At 38.1% G+C, this 20,373-nt stretch overlaps 1 protein-coding gene across 1 annotated transcript in view; it reads left to right on the top strand.

The window, feature by feature from the left end:
* DYNC2H1 (dynein cytoplasmic 2 heavy chain 1) overlaps nucleotides 1-20,373 on the top strand; it is a 396,980-nt gene that overhangs the window by 73,299 nt on the left and 303,308 nt on the right. The window contains exons 37-41 of the mRNA XM_065944250.1: nucleotides 898-1,097; nucleotides 1,910-2,174; nucleotides 3,906-4,113; nucleotides 11,411-11,540; nucleotides 14,771-14,926. Coding sequence (XP_065800322.1) covers nucleotides 898-1,097; nucleotides 1,910-2,174; nucleotides 3,906-4,113; nucleotides 11,411-11,540; nucleotides 14,771-14,926 — 959 coding nt within the window. The remainder of the gene's footprint in view (nucleotides 1-897; nucleotides 1,098-1,909; nucleotides 2,175-3,905; nucleotides 4,114-11,410; nucleotides 11,541-14,770; nucleotides 14,927-20,373) is intronic.

The raw sequence follows: 20,373 nt of genomic DNA on the forward strand, positions 1-20,373 counted from the left end.
TGGAATAGTGTCTGAAAATTTATGTAGTCTTAAAACAGGAACAGAAACCTTAGAAAAACATAATTTCTAGATTTTCTCTTTCAAGGACATAGTATACTAAACAAAATTATTCTTTTAAAGAGATATTTTAAGATTTCAAAAAAAAATGCCTTTCAACCTAAGAATAATTTTAGATTTATTAAAGTTGCAAAGTTGGCATTTCCATTGTTTCATCTTTTTTGTTGTTGTGTAGTCGCAAAATCATGTCTGATTTTTTTGTGACCCTGTGGACTGTAGCCCACCATGTTCCTCTGTCCATGGAATTTTCCAGGCAAGAATCCTGGAGTGGGTTGCCATTTCCTTCTTCAGGGGACCTTCCTGACCCAGGGATTGAACCCGTGTCTCCTGCACTGGCAGGTGGATTATAGGCAGATCTTTACCACTGAGCTACCAGGGATGCCCCATTTGCTGTGGTACATTTGTCAAAACTGAGAAACTAAGGCTGATACATTAGCATTAACTGAATTCCAGGCTTCATTTGAATTTCAGCTGTGTTATCACTGACGTCCTCTTTCTGTTCCAAGATCGAATCTGGGGTGCTGCTTTGCATTAAGCGGTCATGTCCCCTTGGTGTGCTCCGCTACGTGACTGCTTCTCAGTCTGTTTTTGTTTTTATTGAAGTCTGGGTACCCTGGGATTCAGATTCTATGGAAAAGTGTTCATAACTCAGTAATACTTGTTTTTCAGCAGTTAAAAGATAGTTGAGTAAGCTTGCTAATTAACATAGTAGCATATGCCATTAAATGTTACTAAATTCTAGTACATAAGTAAATTACTAATAATGTATATCAAGACAGTTAAAAACTTTACAGTCATTAGATTCATAACTGTAGTTTTAACATGAAACTTTTTTTCCAGTTAATGAAAGTCATATAGTGGTACAAGCACTGAGACTTAATACAATGTCGAAGTTTACTTTTGCTGATTGCACTCGGTTTGATGCACTGATTAAAGATGTGTTTCCTGGAATTGACTTTAAAGCAGTAGAATATGATGAACTGAGTGCTGCACTGAAGCAAGTCTTTGAGGAGGCCAATTATGAAATCATACCCAATCAGGTAACTGTCAAGACTACCTCATAATATATTGATCCTTTCTCCTGGTTAATTTTTATTAACTATCTTTATCCTTTATCTTTCAGCTTATCTTTCATCTTTCAGTTTAAGTCTTACTCACTCTTTGAAGCCTTCCCTAATTTTCAAATCTAAATTAGATCCCCTTGCTGTGTGCTTTTTTTTACCTTTGTAATGTATACATTTTAATGTTCAACTGTATGATTAATACTGATTCTCTCCCACCAGATAGTTGTCTCCACCAAAAGTGGGATCCATGTCTATTTTACTAGTTTATTCCTAGTGCCTTTGATGGAGTCTGGCATTAATATCAATAGATCCATTGTATGTATTTTTGACAGTTGATTATATATGATTTAAACTTTGACAGTTTCTTAGGAGAACTTCACTTTAGTAGGTCTTTTTATGAAGAAGAAATGCATGTTCAAAATGAATACCTTTTCCCCAGGATTTTTTTTTTTTGGAAAGAGGTTATAAATGAATGAATGAATTAGCTAAGTGAATAAAATATTGAATATATTTTGTTTGAATGAATAAATGAAGGAGGACAACCCTGAACGTTTGATAACTTGCTTCTTTTAAAGAAATATGAAATTAAAAATCACATTGTGTGTTCAGATTTATTTCATGATTCTTTTATTTAAGGCTTTATCTTTCATTGAAGAAATAGAAGGTTTAATTTATATGTTAGAAATAGAACAGCTATTACAGATTGAAAGTGAAATTGTGTACAATTGTACACAATTGAAATGATTGTACATGGTAAATCACATATGAACATATTTCTTTTCTACTAGATCAAGAAGGCTTTAGAGTTATATGAACAGTTACGCCAGAGGATGGGAGTTGTTATTGTTGGTCCAAGTGGTGCTGGAAAATCTACTCTTTGGAGAATGTTAAGGGCAGCACTTTGTAAAACTGGCAAAGTGGTAAAACAATATACTATGAATCCCAAAGCTATGCCTAGACATCAGTTACTAGGCCATATTGACATGGATACAAGGGAATGGTCTGATGGTGTTTTGACAAATAGTGCTCGTCAAGTAGTTCGAGAACCTCAAGGTTGGTCTCTGTTGTGTGATTCATTGATTTATTTTTATAGGATGTTAGAGCTTGTCTGTAATTTTGTCTTTTTTGAGTCTTATACATGACCATAACCTGCTGTATCATGATCTACATTGATATTTTACTTTGGAGGGTCCAAAGACATCTCATCATTTTTATCTGTAGTCTATAGCAAAACTTTTATTATAATAGAAACTCCCATGTAACCTGGGTAAATTGTAGTTCATAACTAGATTAATCTATTGAATAAATATAATATCTTTGCTTAATTGATTTTATAATGTTCATAAATAAGCAAAATGACATATTTCTATTTGGGATTAAAATTTGTGTTTGTGCACGAACTTACCACTTTGAATATAGTACTTTCAAGAAGTTTGAAAATTTAAGTCATATGATAGTAGGCTTCTGGTCTAAATTTTTGGCTTGGTATTTAACAGAATTTTTAGTCAAAATCTCAGAAGACTCCCTACTTTTTGTTAGATCACAATTTAACAACTTGCTCACTGCTTCTTCCCTTTGAAGTCACCCTTTTATATATCAAAGAGATTTGACAGTGGTGTATTTTTTACTTCTCATATAGGACACTAAAGTGTAGCTTTCTCATATTTTCTTAAAGCACTATTACATAGAAAGCATTAATACATTCTAATGACATGGTGGAAGACAAAATCTAAAGAATGTCTCACAAGCTTGTGGAAATAGAAATACCTAGGTCTTGCTTAAAGCTCAACATTCAGAAAACTAAGATCATGGCATCCAGTCCCATCACTTCATGGCAAATAGATGGGGAAACTGGAAACTGTGGCAAACTTTATTTTTTTTGGGCCGAAAATAACTGCAGATGGTGATTGCAGCCATGAAATTAAAAGACCTTACTCCTTGCAAGGAAAGTTATGACCAACCTAGACAGCACATTCAAAAGCAGAGACATTACTTTGCCCACAAAGATCTGTCTAGTCAAGGCTGTGGTTTTTCCAGTAGTCACGTATGGATGTGAGGGTTGGACTGTAAAGAAAGCTGAGTACCGAAGAATTGGTGCTTTTGAAGTGTGGTGTTGGAGAAGACTCTTGAGAGTCCCTTGGACTGCAAGGAGATCCAACCAGTTCATCCTAAAGGAGATTAGTCCTGAACATTCATTGGAAGGACTGATATTGAAGCTGAAGCTCCAATACTTTGGCCACCTGATACGAAGAGCTGAGTCATTTGAAAAGACCCAGATGTTGAGAAAGATTGAGGGCAGGAGGAGATGGGGATAACAGAGGCTGAGATGGTTGGATGGCATCACCGACTCAATGGACATGGGTTTGGGTGAACTCTGGGAGTTGGTGATGGATAGGGAGGCCTGGCGTGCTGTGGTTCATGGGGTCGCAAAGAGTCGGACATGACTGAGCTACTGAACTGAACTGAAGGTCTTGCAGACCATGTTTTCTTTTATTGAGATTTCAGTTCTGTATGTTCATTAAATAAATAGAGCCTTATCATGGAGTATATCATTGGGTCTTTGGCCAGCTGAGCCAGGATTGCCTATGAGTTTTCCACACATTTGTAGTATAAATTCACATGAAAAACTTCAACTTCTTCAACTCTTTGTTCTTTATATTTGGCTTCAGAAATATAAAATAATATGAAAATTGCTTCTAAAGAATAATAGATAGTTATTCTTTATTTTTAAATATTATTATCCTTATATTTATTTTGCTCTCTCCATTTTTTGTTTGAAAATAGATGTTAGCTCATGGATAATCTGTGATGGTGATATTGATCCTGAGTGGATAGAATCTCTGAATTCTGTTCTGGATGATAATCGACTACTCACTATGCCCAGTGGAGAAAGGATTCAGTTTGGCCAAAATGTTAACTTCGTATTTGAAACTCACGATTTAAGTTGTGCCTCACCAGCCACAATATCTAGAATGGGAATGATCTTTCTTAGGTAAGCACATTTGCATATATTGTGTTAGAATGTTTTCAATTATTATTTTGGTTTCATAGCTAAGTGACATGAGTGATACATGAGTAATATGTGAATATTTGTTTTTTCATTGTTTATTAACTTCTTTGCTACGTTTTTATTCATTCAGAGTTCCTGTTTACTTAGTTGAATTATTTTAGCAGTGTATCAGCTAAATACAGCTGATACACTAAATACTGTATCAGCAGGTATCACAGGAGAAGGACATGGCGACCCACTCCAGTACTCTTGCCTGGAGAATCCGGTGGACATAGGAGCCTGGTGGGCTGCTTTCCATAGGGTCGCACAGAGTTGGACATGACTGAAGCTGCTTAGCATGCATGCATGCATTGGAGAAGGAAATGGCAACCCATTCCAATGTTCTTGCCTGGAGAATCCCAGGGACAGGGAAGCCTGGTAGGCTGCTGTCTCTGGGGTCACGCAGGGTCGGACACAACTGAAGTGATTTAGCAGCAGCAGCAGCAGCAGTAGCAGTGGTATCACAATTACTAAATAATTATTTTTTTGTTTGCATAAATGAAACAGCAAGTATTTGTTTTTTCTTTTTTCTATAACTTTTCCTTTATGAATGAGTTCAGAGAAGTGAACATACTACTTATGAGCTAGAGGCTAATAATTTAAAGCTGAGTAGCAATATTTTAATCATAGAATTTTAGATTTATAGACTTTTAGAGCTAACCTAGGTTTAAATAGGTTAAAGATTTAATAGGATAAAGGAGTGCATCAGGCAGCCATAAGTACCACAGCCTCAACAACCTGGAGAAGGATGTGATGTTGTTGTGCCAGAACCGGTAGACCTTCAGCTTGGAGGGCTGCCTGATCTATGAAGACCCCATCATCTGGTGGTCGGTCTTCAGCAGCATGCAGCAGAAGTTTGAGAAGCAGGACGACGCTGCACAGGAGGAGAGCAACGAGCAGAGGAAGGAGGCCGGTGAGGAAGGCTGAGTTGGATCCTCCTCCCTCAAGTTGAAGACCAAGCTCAACCGGAGAGAAGGCCCAGGACCGGCTCAAGGGGGGCTGGAGGTGGCCAAGCTGTGGGTTCAGGGCCAGGCTGAGATGGTGTAGCCCTTAGCAGTAGCAGATCGCAGCAGATGTTTCAGTCTTGGGACAAAGCTGTGTAAACAAAAGTCTGTGTTTATATGGCAGAGAAGGTGTAGGACTGTTTGTGTCTGGCCCTGTTCTGGCATTAGTAGTATTTGTAAACAATATTAACTGTTTAGAGGAGGAGCTAAGATGGCGGAGGAATAGGATGGGGAGACCACCTCCTCCCCTACAAATTCATTGAAAGAATATTTGAATGCTGAGCAACTTCACAAAACAACTTCTGACCGCTAGCAGAAGACATCAGGTGCCCAGAAAAGCAGCCCATCATTTTCAAAAGGAAGTAGGACAAAATATAAAAGATAAAAAGAGAGACAAAAGAGCTAGGGATGGAGACCTGTCCCGGGAAGGGAGTCGTAACAGAGGAAGTTTCCAAACACCAGGAAACCCTCGTACTGGCGGGTCTGGGGGAAGTTTTCAAATCTCGGAGGGTAACCTAACTGGGAGGAAAAATAAATAAAACCCACAAATTACGTGCCTAAAAGCAACTCCCAGTAGAAAAGTACCCCAGACGCCCGCATCTGCCACCAGCAAGTGGGGGCGGAATGGAGAGGAGCTGGCGGCATTGCTTAGGGTAAGGACTGAGCCCGAATGCCCTGAGGGCAATTGGAGGGAGCTAACGTGAGATAGCAACTTAAACTGTGGGATAGCAAGAGAGAAAAAATTAACGGGCCTGAACACACTGCTGGCCACTCACAGAACAAAGGCACTGAGCAATTCCAGAGAAGAGCTAGCCGGCAGCAGACTAGCCCATCCCCTGCCAGAGGCAGGAGGCAGGGGGGAGGGGAAAGGGGCAAACTCGGCCCCAGAGATGGCTCCCCCTACCAAACTGCAAACAGGCTCCCAGTTTCTAACCAAAGACCTCCTGAGATTCTGGATGGTCGACATCTGCCGGGAGGGTCGCGGCTAAACACAAGGCGCATGCACCCGACTGACTGGCGCCTGCGGAAACTGAGGCTGGGGCCGCGGAGGGGAGAAGGCGCACCGCACCCGGGGAGAGTGCGCCCGTCAAGCTCCTGGCGGCCTGAGCTGCTCAGGCTGGGGAAGGCACAAAACGCAGGCCAAACCGAGTCCGCGCTTTTGTGGAGAACCTGAAAACTGAAACTGCACGCAACGCAGGGCCCGCTCCATATAGAGCAGCTGGAAGCCGGAGCATTGTAGACGGGGAGATCACACACCGGTGAGCGGGGGCAAACCCAGTGTGGCCGGAACACAGTGAGTGCTGCCCACACACAGCGATATCTGCCTGCAGCGCCTCCCCGCAGCAGGACTGTTAGCGAACCTAAACAGGAGACCGCCTCCGCCCGCCTGTGTCAGGGTGGAAATTAGACACTGAGGAGACCGGCAAACAGAAGCCAAATAAACAAAGGTAACTTTTTCAGAAGTGACCGGTGCAACAGATTAAAATCCCTGCAGATAACACCGACTACACCGGAAGGGGCCTATAGTTATCGAGAAATGTAAGCTGGAACGAGGAGCTATCTGAAACTGAGCCGAACCCACACTGACCGCAACAGCTCCAGAGAAACTCCTAGATATATTTTTACTCTTTTTTTTTTTTCAATTAAAAGTTTTCTTTTCTTTTTTTAAAATTTTTTTCTCTTTTATTTTCTTTTAAAATTCCCTATTACTTCTCCATTACTCCTTAACTAATATATTTTTACTATTTTTTTAATTAGAAAAAAAACTTTTTTTCTTTTTTCTTATTTTCTTTTAAAGTCCTCTAATACTCCTTTATTACTCCTTAATTTTCATTTTCATTTCACTATAACCTGGCCAAAAAAAAAAAAAGGAAGAGGCCCTATTTTTAAACCGAACTTCATATATATTTCTAAAATGTTTTGTGTTTTTGTTTTCAATATTGTATTTTTAAGGGTCTAACCTCTACTCTAGATTTATAATCTTTGTTTTTCAGTATTTGATATCAATATTGTACATTTAAGAATCCAATATTCAGCACCCATTTTTACTCCAGATTGTGTTGATTATTCTCCCACTTTTGACTCTCCATTTTCTGCCTCAGATCACCTCTATTTCCTACCTCCCCCTTCTCTTCCTAATCCAAATTCTGTGAATCACTGTGGGTGTCTGGGCTACTGAGAACACTTTGGGAACAGAGAACTGCGTAGATCTGTCTCTCTCCTCTTGAGTTCTCCCTTTTCTCCTCCTGCTCATCTCTATCTCCCTCCTCCCTCGCCTCTTCTTCATGTAACTCTGTGAACCTCTCTGGGTGTCCCTCATGGTGGAGAATCTTTTCACCATTAACCTAGAAGTTTTATCATCAGTGCTGTATAGTTGGGGAAGTCTTGAGACTACTGGAAGAATAAGACTGAAATCCAGAGGCAGGAGACTTAAGCCCAAAACCCGAGAGCACCAGAAAACTCCTGACTACACGGAACATTAAGTAATAAGAGACCATCCAAAAGCCTCCATACCTACACTGAAACCAACCAACACCCAGGAGCCAATAAGTTCCAGAGCAAGACATACCATGCAAATTCTCCAGCAACGCAGGAACATAGCCCTGAGTGTCAACATACAGGCTGCCCAAAGTCACAGCTAACACATAGACCCATCTCAAAAAACTCACTACCGGACACTCCATTGCACTCCAGAGAGAAGAAATCCAGTTCCACGCACCAGAACACCGACGCAAGCTTCCCTAACCAGGAAACCTTGACAAGCCAGTCGTCCAACCACCCCCACTGGGTGAAACCTCCACAATAAAAAGGAACCACAGACCACCAGAATATAGAAAGCCCACTCCAGACACAGCAATCTAAACAAGATGAAAAGGCAGAGAAATGCCCAACAGGTAAAGGAACATGAAAAATGCCCACCAAGTCAAACAAAAGAGGAGGAGATAGGGAATCTACCTGAAAAAGAATTTAAAATAATGATAATAAAAGTGATCCAAAATCTTGAAAACAAAGTGGAGTTACAGATAAATAGTCTGGAGACAAAGATTGAGAAGATGCAAGAAATGTTTAATAAGGACCTAGAAGAAATAAAAAAGTCAATTAAAAATGAATAACACAATAAATGAGATCAGAAACACTCTGGAGGGAACCAAGAGTAGAATAACAGAGACAGAAGATAGGATAAGTGAGGTAGAAGATAAAATGGTGTAAATAAATGAAGCAGAGAAGAAAAAAGAAAAAAGAATCAAAAGAAACGAGGACAACCTCAGGGACCTTTGGGACAATGTGAAACACCCCAACATTCGAATCATAGGAGTCCCAGAAGAAGAAGACAAAAAGAAAGGCCATGAGAAAATACTCGAGGAGATAATAGCTGAAAACTTCCCCTAAAATGGGGAAGGAAATAGTTACACAGGTCCAAGAAACCCAGAGTCCCAAACAGGATAAACCCAAGGCAGAACACCCCAAGACACATATTAATCAAATTAACAAAGATCAAACACAAAGAACAAATATTAAAAGCAGCAAAGGAGAAACAACAAATAACACACAAAGGGATTCCCATAAGGCTAACAGCTGATCTATCAATAGAAACCCTTCAGGCCAGAAGGGAATGGCAGGACATACTTAAAGTAATGAAAGAGAGTAACCTACAACCCAGATTACTGTACCCAGCAAGGATCTCATTCAGATATGAAGAATGCAAAAGCTTTACAGACAAGCAAAAGCTGAGAGAATTCAGCACCACCAAACATTAACTGTTTAAAAAGAGGAAAAAAAAAATTTTAATTGGGAAACATGTAACCCCTGTTTTTCTTTTCTTTTCCTGGCAGTACTGTTTGGCTGCAGTTTGTAATCGCTGTAATTTAAGCTATGGATGAGTGTGTGTAGCTGTCCACTCCTCATACTGTATTTTATTTTATTTTTTTTCATTTTTTTCTTCTTCTTTTATTAAAAGTTAATTTATTTATTTTACTTTACAACCATACTCTATTTTATTGAACAAGTTTAAGTAGGGCCTATTAAATGGCCCAATCTTTCATTTTACAAATTTGAAACCTCTTTATTTAATATTTAATTTCTTCCTGAGTGTATTTGGAAGAGACTTGAAGAGCAAAAATAAACTAATTTTAGATTTCATCAACAGTAGTAACACAGTGGCATAATTGAGCCAGTTTCATTTCCCAAAATGAATTAATAGAAAGTTTTCTTTTACTATTTGAATTTATGTTTTAGAATTTGATATTTATCAGTCTATATACAATGTTCTACTCTTTTAGAATCATTTGAAATTACTTTTGTTATCAAATTGATCCAGAATGTTTCCAAAATTATTTAATTGATTACTTCTTTGATAATATTGTAGGAGGCATTTATATTAAACTAGCCACAAGCTCCCAATTAATATTTTGAGGCATTATTTTTAAAATAATATGGCATTGAGTTTATAGCTTTTGTAGCAGTATCTCACACAGTTTATCTCAGTTATTCATTTGTTCTCATAATCCTGTGAGAAAAATAGGATAAAAGGAAAGCTTATTAAATTTTAAAATATTTATTGAATGCCTGTTACATGTATGGCACGAATTTAGACTTTTTAAGAAAGACAGCAAGAAAGGGGTAAAACTATGAAGTGCTTGTATTTATAGAGGGCTTATCTTTATAGAGCATATGTCTACATAGAGGAGATAGACAAATATAATAGCAATTATAATATAAGCTAGAATGTAAATGTAATAAAGGTTAAGTAGAATGCCATTGCTTTTTATCAGAAAAAAGACTCGTTGCTGTAGATAATTTGAAAATTGTTGGTGAACCAGAAATTGTTTGTGAGAGACATAATGAGTATATATGATTTCATGTGAAACACAAAGACTTGTTATTTTTAATTTCTTTTTGATTAACTTTGATTTTTAGGTTTTATTCATTTCTTCAGCAGATATTTTGCACTTGCTCTGCAGTAGGCCAAATGAGGACCTTTTAATAATGAAAGGGAATGCTATTTATTATGCTGGGATAACTGATATAAATCAAGATTGTCTTAGACAAACCAAGACGTGTAGTTGCCATAGGTACTAAGGAGATACTGTTGACGACAATAATAAACAATTTGCCTGCAGTTTAGGAGACCTGGGTTTGATCCAGAGTCAGGAAGATCCCCTGGTGAAGGAAATGGAAAACTGCTCCAGTATTCTTGCCTGGAAAATCCCATGGAGAGAGGAGCCTGGCGGGCTACAGTCCATGGTTTGCAAGAGTCAGACATGACTTAGCCACTAAACCACCATTGACCACAAAGTCTTTATGGTGAAAGAGTTTAGCAGCTTTCCTTTGTCTGTTTTGAGTGTATCCAATGTAGTTTACATATTTACCTTTGATTTTTTTTTCTTTTCCTTATTAAACTGGATAGACATGTGGCAGGAAAGATTCAAGGACTCGGTATTTACTTGTGTTACTGTGAAACATTGGTCAAGGACAGGAGAGATGGCAGAACTGTGGGCCCTTGAAACTTCTAAATTATTAGTCTATAAGTTGTTTTTACTATAGTTTTTATAAATGTGTAACATGTAATTTTGAATAAGATGTCAATATTATGTTTGATTTCAAACACTGGATGTTACTCAAATAATTAAGTGCTTTGCTAAAATAATTATCTTTTACTTTAGCATGGTTTTCAAGTTTCAGTAGTGGCATGGGAATTTAGGTGGTCAACGTTTTTGGCGATAGAGAAAAAGAAAACGTATTTTTAAAGATCTGCATTAAGATGCAGTGCAGCTTGTCTAATGTGCATTTGAATTACCTAGGGATATTGTTAAAGCAAAGATTTTGCTTCATTAAGTCTGGGATGGTACTTGGGATTCTGTAGACCCCACTTTGGGTAGGAATGGTTTAGACCACTTTGTGGCTAACTTGTAGATGTGTAATTCTTCTTTAATTTATACTTACAATGATATAGGTGAGGTTTATTTGCTTTATTTTATAGGGAATGACACATACACACACACACACACACACACAGACACACACACTTATATGTGCTTATATATGTAGAAGTTAGAAGTAGTATATACACACAGACATATACAAAAGTAACTAAAATGAACTCTTGTATACTAGCAGATAGAGTACATATGTAGAATAATGTTTATTGGAGCAGAAATTTATTTTGAAATTTATGATTTCATAAAGTAAATTTATGATTTACTCAACAATTTTTAATGTTTGTTAATATGTTTCAGTGATGAAGAGACAGATGTTAATTCTCTGATAAAATCTTGGTTGAGGAGTCAGCCTCCTACATATAGGAATAATCTTGAAAACTGGATTGGGGATTATTTTGAAAAGGCATTACAATGGGTTCTAAAACAGGTAAGATAATTATAATATTTCATAATTATTTAGGCAAAAAGTATAATGACTGACTGTAGCTTACATTAAACCTCCTTTTAGTAATGTTCTGACAGAATGTGGGGGTGGAGTGAAGGGCAGGTGTCTTCACTGCTCTCCCACTGTATTTCATGGTATAACTTTTATTGTGTTAAGTCTTAAAATACTTTAATTCTTCCGTCCATGATACCTTGCAACACTTACCTAAAAATCTTGAAAATTGGAATGTCTTTTGAAGTTTTACTAGTAAAACGATCATTCTGCCACATTTTACTATGTCAATAAACACCTGCCTATATATCATGCTAAAAATAATGACAATATTAAAGTAGAGAAAGGATGATGAGTTATTTATAATATTATTGAAGTGTTTATTTAGCAAAAATTTGTTGCTTATAAAATAGATGCCCTTGATGAAACTTTGCTAGGTGAACATTAATAGGACAGTCCCTTTCACTGAGAAGGGTTTGTGTCGCAGAGGAAAGTGACATGGAAAAAGATAATCACAATATAACCGGATGCAGAGAGTATTGCTGCTTTCTAGGAGAGGTTTAAAGGAGATGACATTTAATTTTGAATTTGAAGCACAAATAGGAGTTTAGCATGCAAAGAAGACAATATTCATGTACTTACATGATCTTTTCAAATTTTGATTTCTTTCTTATGTCATTGCTTGTATAAAAAAACATAAATACATAAAAATAGAGAAAACAAATAGCAATGAGTTTTTTAAAGGTGATTGTTGATATGAACTTAATTTAGAGGTCAATACTTCAGGGTTGGGCAAATCATCTAGAGAAATGGCAATTTCACTTTAGTTTTCTAAACTCTTTTCTTTTCTTACTTTGTAAAGGTGAATGCTGGAGGACTAGGGACTTGGGAAAAATGGCACAAATGAGATAGGTTTCCCTGGAGACTTCAGGGAAGGGCCACTCCCCCAGCCCTCAGTCCCACCGAGATGTCTGCCTCCTTGTGCTTCTGCAGCAGTGTACTGTCTTTCAACTATAATTGCTTTCATGCAACTGCAAGCACCTTGAGGGCAAAGATTAAGCCTGTTGTACTTTATTGTATCCCCAGAAGCAAAGTTTCGTAATAACAATGTGGCGAATAAGTGTACATGAGCTTGGGAGTTCCCTGCCAGTCCAGTGGTTGGGACTTCACCTTCCACTGCAAGGGGAATACTTTTGATTCCTGCCTGGGAAGCCAAGTGAAACCCCACATGCCTCATGGCCAAAGCCAAAAACATGAAACAGAAGCATGGTTTTAACAAATTCGTTAAAGACAAAAAACGATCCACATTAAAAAAAAGCTTAGAAAAATGAATATATGAGCTTAGTTAAATAACTGATGCCTGTGTTTGTGACAGCTTTTCAGTAGGTGTGTTGTTATTTTGTGAATATAAAACATACAAACCTAACCATGCCTTCCAGTGCAGAACCCTTGAAGTCATCAGCTTGCATGCTGTCAGTGTTAGAATGAGAAGATGTAGCACTGCATAGAATGTATTGACTCTTTGACTCTCCCCTATTTGGGATTTGTGACTACAGACATGATGACAGGATGATAATATTAAACCATAGCCTGGATACCAAAGATTTAGTGAGAAAATAAACTGTTCTCAGCTCCTTGTTCTTGTTTGAGATTTTATGTGTTGAGTGTTCCTTCTTTCTTTATTCTGTGCTTTGTTTACCATGTTCAGATTCTGAGAGATACCATAATGAATGCTCTAGTCAACAAACTAGATTTTATTTATAACTAGAGCTTTATTTTCTTATATTTAGCAAATTAGTTAATCTAGAGGAAAACATGTTGGTTTCCTTTTCCTTTATCTTAGAAAAAGCTTAGAACTCAGTATGGCCTAAGCTGCTGGATTTCTATTCATCTCCTTCTGTTTTTCCCCCCTTTCCCCTCCTATTTCTGTTCTTTGAAAATTATTTATTATTCAGGCAGATAGATTTTTTAAAAAGTAAATTTAGTCATTTTATTCTCTTAAAGTTTAAAGGCACTGAAGATACAATTTGCACTCTTTATCATGGCCTGTACAATTCCACATACTCTGGTCCTTGCCTGCCTCTCTGTCTTGAATCACTCTGTCTTTGCTTGCTCTTTGCTTGCTCAGGCATCTGCTTCTTTTAGTTCCTGAAGTGTGCCCATTGCTTACCATTGCGTATGCTGAGTTCTCCATATTGCCAGATAGGTCTCACTCGTCAAATGTTAGCAATTGTCATCTTCCTTAAGGACACCTTGAGTCCTCAACCTGAGTTATCCTTTCTCAAAACACCCTCTTTTTCTGCTCTATAACGTCTACCAGAATGAATTAACCATTTCCTCTGTTAGGCTTCTGGAGAAGGAAATGGCAATCCACTCCAGTATTCTTGCCTGGAAAATCCCATGGACAGAGGAGCCTGGAAGGTTACTGTCCATGGGGTTGCAAAGAGTTGGACATGACAGAAGCAACTTAACATAGCACAGTATGTCTGTTAGAGTTGACTTCCATTAAAACAAGTGCTCTGTTTAATTCTCCCTTAAAAAAAAAACTACCTAGCACTACATACAGATTCTAACTGTAATTGGTTTTCCCAGTTAACTATATAGGGCCCCAGAGGCCTATGGATCTTAATAATCTATACCACCTGAGTCCAAAAGTTTCATTTAAAAATTCTGTATAGAGGAAAAGCTCCAAATTGTTTTTAAGCCTGCCTTTACTAACGTTTTTTTGGTCCAGAGCCATTAATCTAGACTTTGCCTCTAGCTGTTTTTAAACAAATTAGTTAATTTATTTTTATTTTTGGCTGTGCTGTGTCTTTGTTGCTGTGTATGGGCTTTCTCTAGTTGTGGTGAGCAGGGACTACTCTCTAGTTGAGGTGTCTAGCTTCTTTTTTAATTATCAAGAGGAAATGAGGAACTGCTATGTTTAGACTGATGTTCATTGATTTACCTTTTTTAAAATTTTTTTTTCAGGTTTAGGAAGTAAACAAACTATGTATCTATTTGAGGAGTCACACTTATGGCTAGAAATGCACATTTGTATTTTTAAGATTGCTTTTTATTTTCAATGTTTATGTATAAGTTGAAATCTAAACTTTCTAGAACTTGAGTAGTGGGATGAATTTAAATATGATCCTTGAAAAGATGAGTAAACAATCTGTGTATGATGCTAATTTACTTGTTAATGTTTTCCCTTTGTCTGTAATATGGATTTTAATCAACAGAATGACTATGTGGTAGAAACAAGTTTGGTTGGAACTGTGATGAATGGATTGTCACATCTACATGGATGCAGAGATCATGATCAATTTATTATTAATCTCATAAGGGGTCTTGGTGGAAATCTGAACTTGAAGTCACGTCTGGAATTCACCAAAGAGGTAGTACACATTTAAAGCCTATGTATAGTCAACATTTTTTGTTAATTTTCATTGACCCTGGATGTGTGCATGCATGTGTTCTAATAAGTCGCTTCAGTCATGTCTGACTCTGTGCACCCCGATGGAGGTGGTCTGCCAGGCTCCTCTGTCCATGGGATTCTCCAGTCAAGAATACTGGAATGGGTTGCCATGACCTCCTCCAGGGGACCTTCTCAACCCAGGGATCGAACCTGCGTCTCTTACCTCTACCTGCACTGGCAGGTGGGCTCTTTACTACTAGTGCCACCTGGGAAGTCCTGGGTATAGCATTTTGAAGTTATGCATTTAATATGATAATAATACATTTATATTTGGCTTCCCTGGTGACTCAGTGGTAAAGAAACTGCCTGCCAATGCAGGAGAAGCTAGTTGGATCCCTGGATTGGGAAGAACCCCTGGTGAAGGAAGTGGAAACCCACTCCAGTATTCTTGCTGGGGAAATCCTGTGGACAGAGGAGCCTGGTAGGCTACAGTCCATGCAGTCTCAGAAGAGTCAGATATGACTTAGTGACTAAACAACGACAGTGTTATAGTGAAATGGTTCTTCAGAGAGATGTTAAATGTGACTAAATGAGATGATCAATGTAAAGTGCACTTGGAAACAAATAATAACCACTCAGCAACATTGGCTGCTGACCTGTCTTTAAAAGTAGACTAATTTTCAGCCTTGATGGTAGTGGAGTTTGAGGGAGAATGGGTATATCTCTATATATGGCTGAATCGTTTCACTGCTCACCTGAAGCTGTCACAGCACTGTTAATTGGCTGTGACATTTATGCATTGCATACCCCAATGCAAAATGAAAAGTTAAAAAAAAGTGGGCCAATTTTACTTCATAGGAAGGATTTTTTTTTTTAGAGAAAGATAATTAAAAATTATGAAGCCAAAATACTATGTATTATTACTTTATTTGATTCTCTTAAACCACTGTTTAATAAGACTAAGTGGTGGGATTCTTTCTCAAAAGAAATTATACTTAGAAGCACAATATTTAATAAAACAGAACAAACTGACATGCTCCAGGTAGAGTAGGAAGCTCCTAAGTCTTCCTCTCTCACTGCCACTATCACTTCTGAGAAACCTCAAAGGAGTCTCTAGCTCTCTGACTGCATATTTTGAAATGTGCTGCTTCCACATTTGCACTTTGGCCTGTCAAATGTGAATAAAGTTATAGATTGAGAAGGCTCAGACTCTATTTAGAATGGACTTTCCAGGTGGTTCAGTGATACAGAATCTGCCTGCCAATGCAGGAGAATGGGAGATGAGGGTTCTATCCCTGAATGAGGAAGATCCCCTGGAGTAGGAAATGGCAACCCACTCCAGTATTCCTTCCTGAAAAATCCCGTAGACAGAGGAGCCTGGCGGACCACAGTGCATGGGGTCTCAAAGAGTCGGACACGACACCCACTGAGTATGCATAAATACATTGCTATACAGATCTTCTTTGAATTATGATGGGATTACAGCCAGATAAACTGATCATAAGTTGAAAGTATCCTAAGTTGAAAATGCATTTACCTCCTCTAACCTATCAAATATCATGACTTAATATAGTCTATCTCAAAGTGCTAAGAATGTTAGCCTACTTTCGGGCAAAATCATCTAACACAAAGTCTCCTTTATAATAAAGTGTTGAATAGTGTGTAATTTCTCAACTACTATGCAGAAAGTGAAAGACAGTGTGGTTTTAAGCATATCAGTTGGTTACCCTGGTGATTGTGTGGCTGCCTATGAGTTGTAGTTTGCTTCCATGCACTGCTGCTGCCCCGCATCACAGGAGAGTATCATATCACGTATCACTAGTCTGGGAAAAGATCAAAATTCAAAGTATGGTTTTTACTGAATGCTTATCACTTTTTCCCTGTTGTAAACATGAAAAATCATAGGTAAAGCCATTTTAAGTTGGTGACCATCTGTATAGGTACATAGGTACCTATATATTTATTTTCCTCTTTGAATTAGTTTATGGTATTTTATGGTGTTATTAACATTTTATAAAATAATTGGGGTTGGTGTTTGGTGAGCAGCTCCCTTGAGTAGTGGCATTGGAGGGAGATTGGCATCCTGGACAGAAATGGAATTTTCATACACCCTGCCCTGTACCTCTTTTCCACTTGACTGTCTGTTCCTGGATTGTGTCCTTGATTATAAACCACCAGTCCAGAGCTGAGGAATCCAAGTGTGGCTGCCAGGAGAAATCCAGAAGAGCCAAAGAGCCCAACCATGTCAGTCCTTCCTGTAGCCACACACACACCTTAAACCCTGAGGAAGTGAGTGAGGATCAGCGGGAAGAAGACAGCCAGCCACAGACCAAGCCCTGAGCCTTTAGAGTGGGAGCACTGACTCCAAGACCTAGACTACCAGAGAACTCCTAACCCTGCTGCTGCTGCTGCTGCTGCTAAGTTGCTTCAGTCATGGCTGACTCTGTGTGACCCCATAGACGGCAGCCCACCAGGCTCTGCCATCCCTGGGATTCTAGGGAGTATCAAATATTAAGAACTCCCACAAAGGAAGCGACTTGAATAGAAGACCAACCACCAGTAGCACCCTGTGCAAGCAAAAACAAGACAAAAATACAAACCCAATCATCAGCAGATGGGATTACCACCACACTCAACCCTGCCCATCAGAGGGGGGAAAAAAAAATCTCAGCACAAATCTCACTGTATAATGAAGCTTACACAAACCACTGGACCAACCTAAGGAGGGCAGAAACCAAAAGGAAGAAAGAATTCAACTTTGAAGCCTGGGAAAAGGAGACCTCGAACACAATAAGTTAAAAAAAATACATTTGAATCAGTTCTAATGAGTTGGATGAAACTGGAGCCTATTATACAGAGTGAAGTAAGAAAGAAAAACACCAATACAGTATACTAACACATATATATGGACTTTAGAAAGATGGTACCGATAACCCTATATGAGAGACAGCGAAAGAGACACAGATGTATAGAACAGTCTTTTTGACTCTGTGGAAGAGGGTGAGGGTGGAATGATCTGAGAGAATAGCATTGAAACATGTGTATTATATGTGAAACAGATCGCCAGTCCAGGTTGGATGCATGAGACAAGTGGTCGGGGCTGGTGCACTGGGATGACCTAGAGGGATGAGTGGGAAGGGAGGTTGGGAGGGGGGTTCAGGATGGGGAACACATGTACACCCATGGCTGATTCATGTCAATGTATGGCAAAAACCACTACAATATTGTAAATTAATTAGCCTCCAATTAAATAAATTAAAAAAAAAAAAAACTGAAAAGGCAGAAAAATACTGCACAAATGAAGGAACAAACTAGAACACAGATGTTCAAGTAACTGAAGAGGATATAAGCAAACTACCTGAAAAAGAATTACATGAAATTGTAATGATGGTAAAGATGATCAAAAACCTTGAAAACAGAATGGAGAAAATGCAAGAATCAATTAACAAAGACCTACAAGGATTAAAGAGTAAACATACAGAGACAAACAATAAAATTACTGAAATTAAAAATACTCTAGAAGGAATCAATAGCAGACTATCTGAAGCACAAGAATGAATCAGTGACCTGGAAGATAAAATGGTGGAAATAACTTCTGAAGAGCAGAATAAAAAGAATGAAAAGAACTGAGGATGGTCTCAGAGACATCTGGGATAATATTAAATGCACCAACATTCTAATTATAGGGGTCCCAGGAGAAGAGAAAAAGAAAGGGTATGAGAAAAATTTTGAAGAGATTATAGTTGAAAAACTTCCCAACATGGAAAAGGAAATAGTCAATCAAGTCCAAGAGATGCAAAGAGTCCCCTACAGCATAAACTGTATGTCCCCAAGGAGAAACATGCCAAGACACATTAATTAAACTAACAAAGACTGAACACAAAGAAAGCAGTTTAAAAGCAGCAAGGGAAAAGCAACAAGTAACATACAAAGGAAACTCTGTACATTTAACAGCTGATCATTCAACAGAGACTCTGCAGGCCAGAAGGGAATGGCAGGATATATTTAAAGTACTGAAAGGGAAAAATCTACAATCAAGATTACTGTACCTGGCAAGGATCTCATTCAAAATTGGTGGAGAAATCGAAAGTTTTTCAGACAAGGAAATGTTAAGAGAATTCAGTACCACTAAATCAGCTTTACAACAAATGTTAAAGGGACTTATATAGTCAGGAAATAGAAGAAAAAGTCTACAAAAGCAAAAACCAAACAATTAAGAAAATGGCAGTAGGAACATATATATTGGTAATTACTTTAAATGTAAACGGATCAAATGCTCCAACCTAAAGACACAGACTGACTGAATGGATACACAAACAAGACCCATGTATATACTGCCTATAAGAAATCCACTTCAGACCTAAAGACACATATAGACTTAAAGTGAGAGGATGGAAAAAGTTATTCCATGCAAATGGGAAGCAAAAGAAAGCTGGAATAGCAATTCTCATATCAGACAAAGTAGAACGTAAAGAATATTTCAAGAGATAATGAAGGACACACAAAATGATCAAGGGATCAATTCAAGAGGAAGATACAACAATGGTAAGTATCTATGCACCCAACATAGGAGGACCTCAATACATAGGACAAACATTAACAGACATAAAAGGAGAAATTGGCAGTAACAAAGTAATAGTAGGAGACATTAACACCCCACTCACAGTAATCGACAGATCATCAAAACAAAATTAATAAGGAAACATTAAATCTTAAATGATACATTAGATGAGATGGATCTCATTGGAATCTTCAGGACATTCCATCCAAATGCAGAAGAATACACCTTCTTCTCAAGTGCCCATGGAGCATTCTCCTGGATAGACCATATCATGGGTCACAAGTCAAACCTCAGTAAATTTAAGAAAATTGAAATTGTATCAGGCATCTTCTCCTACCATAACACTGTGAGACTAGATATCAATTACAAGAAAAAAACTGTAAGAAACACAAAGACATGGAGATTAAACAATATGTTTCTAAATACTGAATAGGTTACTGAAGAAATTAAAAGGGAAATAAAAAAATTCCTAGAAATAAATAACAGTGAAAACACAACTCAAAACCTATCAGTTCAGTTCTGTCACTCAGTCGTGTCCGTCTCTTTGTGAGCCCATGGACTGCAGCACACTAGGCTTTCCTGTCCATCACAAACTCCTGTAGCCTGCTCATACTCATGTCCAAGTCGGTGATGACATCCAAACATCTCATCCTCTGTTGTCCCCTTCTCCTCCTGCCTTCAATTTTTCTCATATCAGGGTCTTTTCCAAGGAGTCAGTTCTTTGCATCAGGTGGACAAAGTATTGGAGTTTCAGCTTCAGCATCAGCCTTCCAGTGGATTTTCAGAACTGATTTCCTTTAGGATGTACTGGTTTGATCTTCTCACAGTCCAAGGGACTCTCAAGATCCACAGTTCAAAGCATCAAT

This window comes from Muntiacus reevesi, chromosome 9, assembly GCF_963930625.1.
Source record: "Muntiacus reevesi chromosome 9, mMunRee1.1, whole genome shotgun sequence".
Lineage (NCBI taxonomy): Eukaryota > Metazoa > Chordata > Mammalia > Artiodactyla > Cervidae > Muntiacus > Muntiacus reevesi.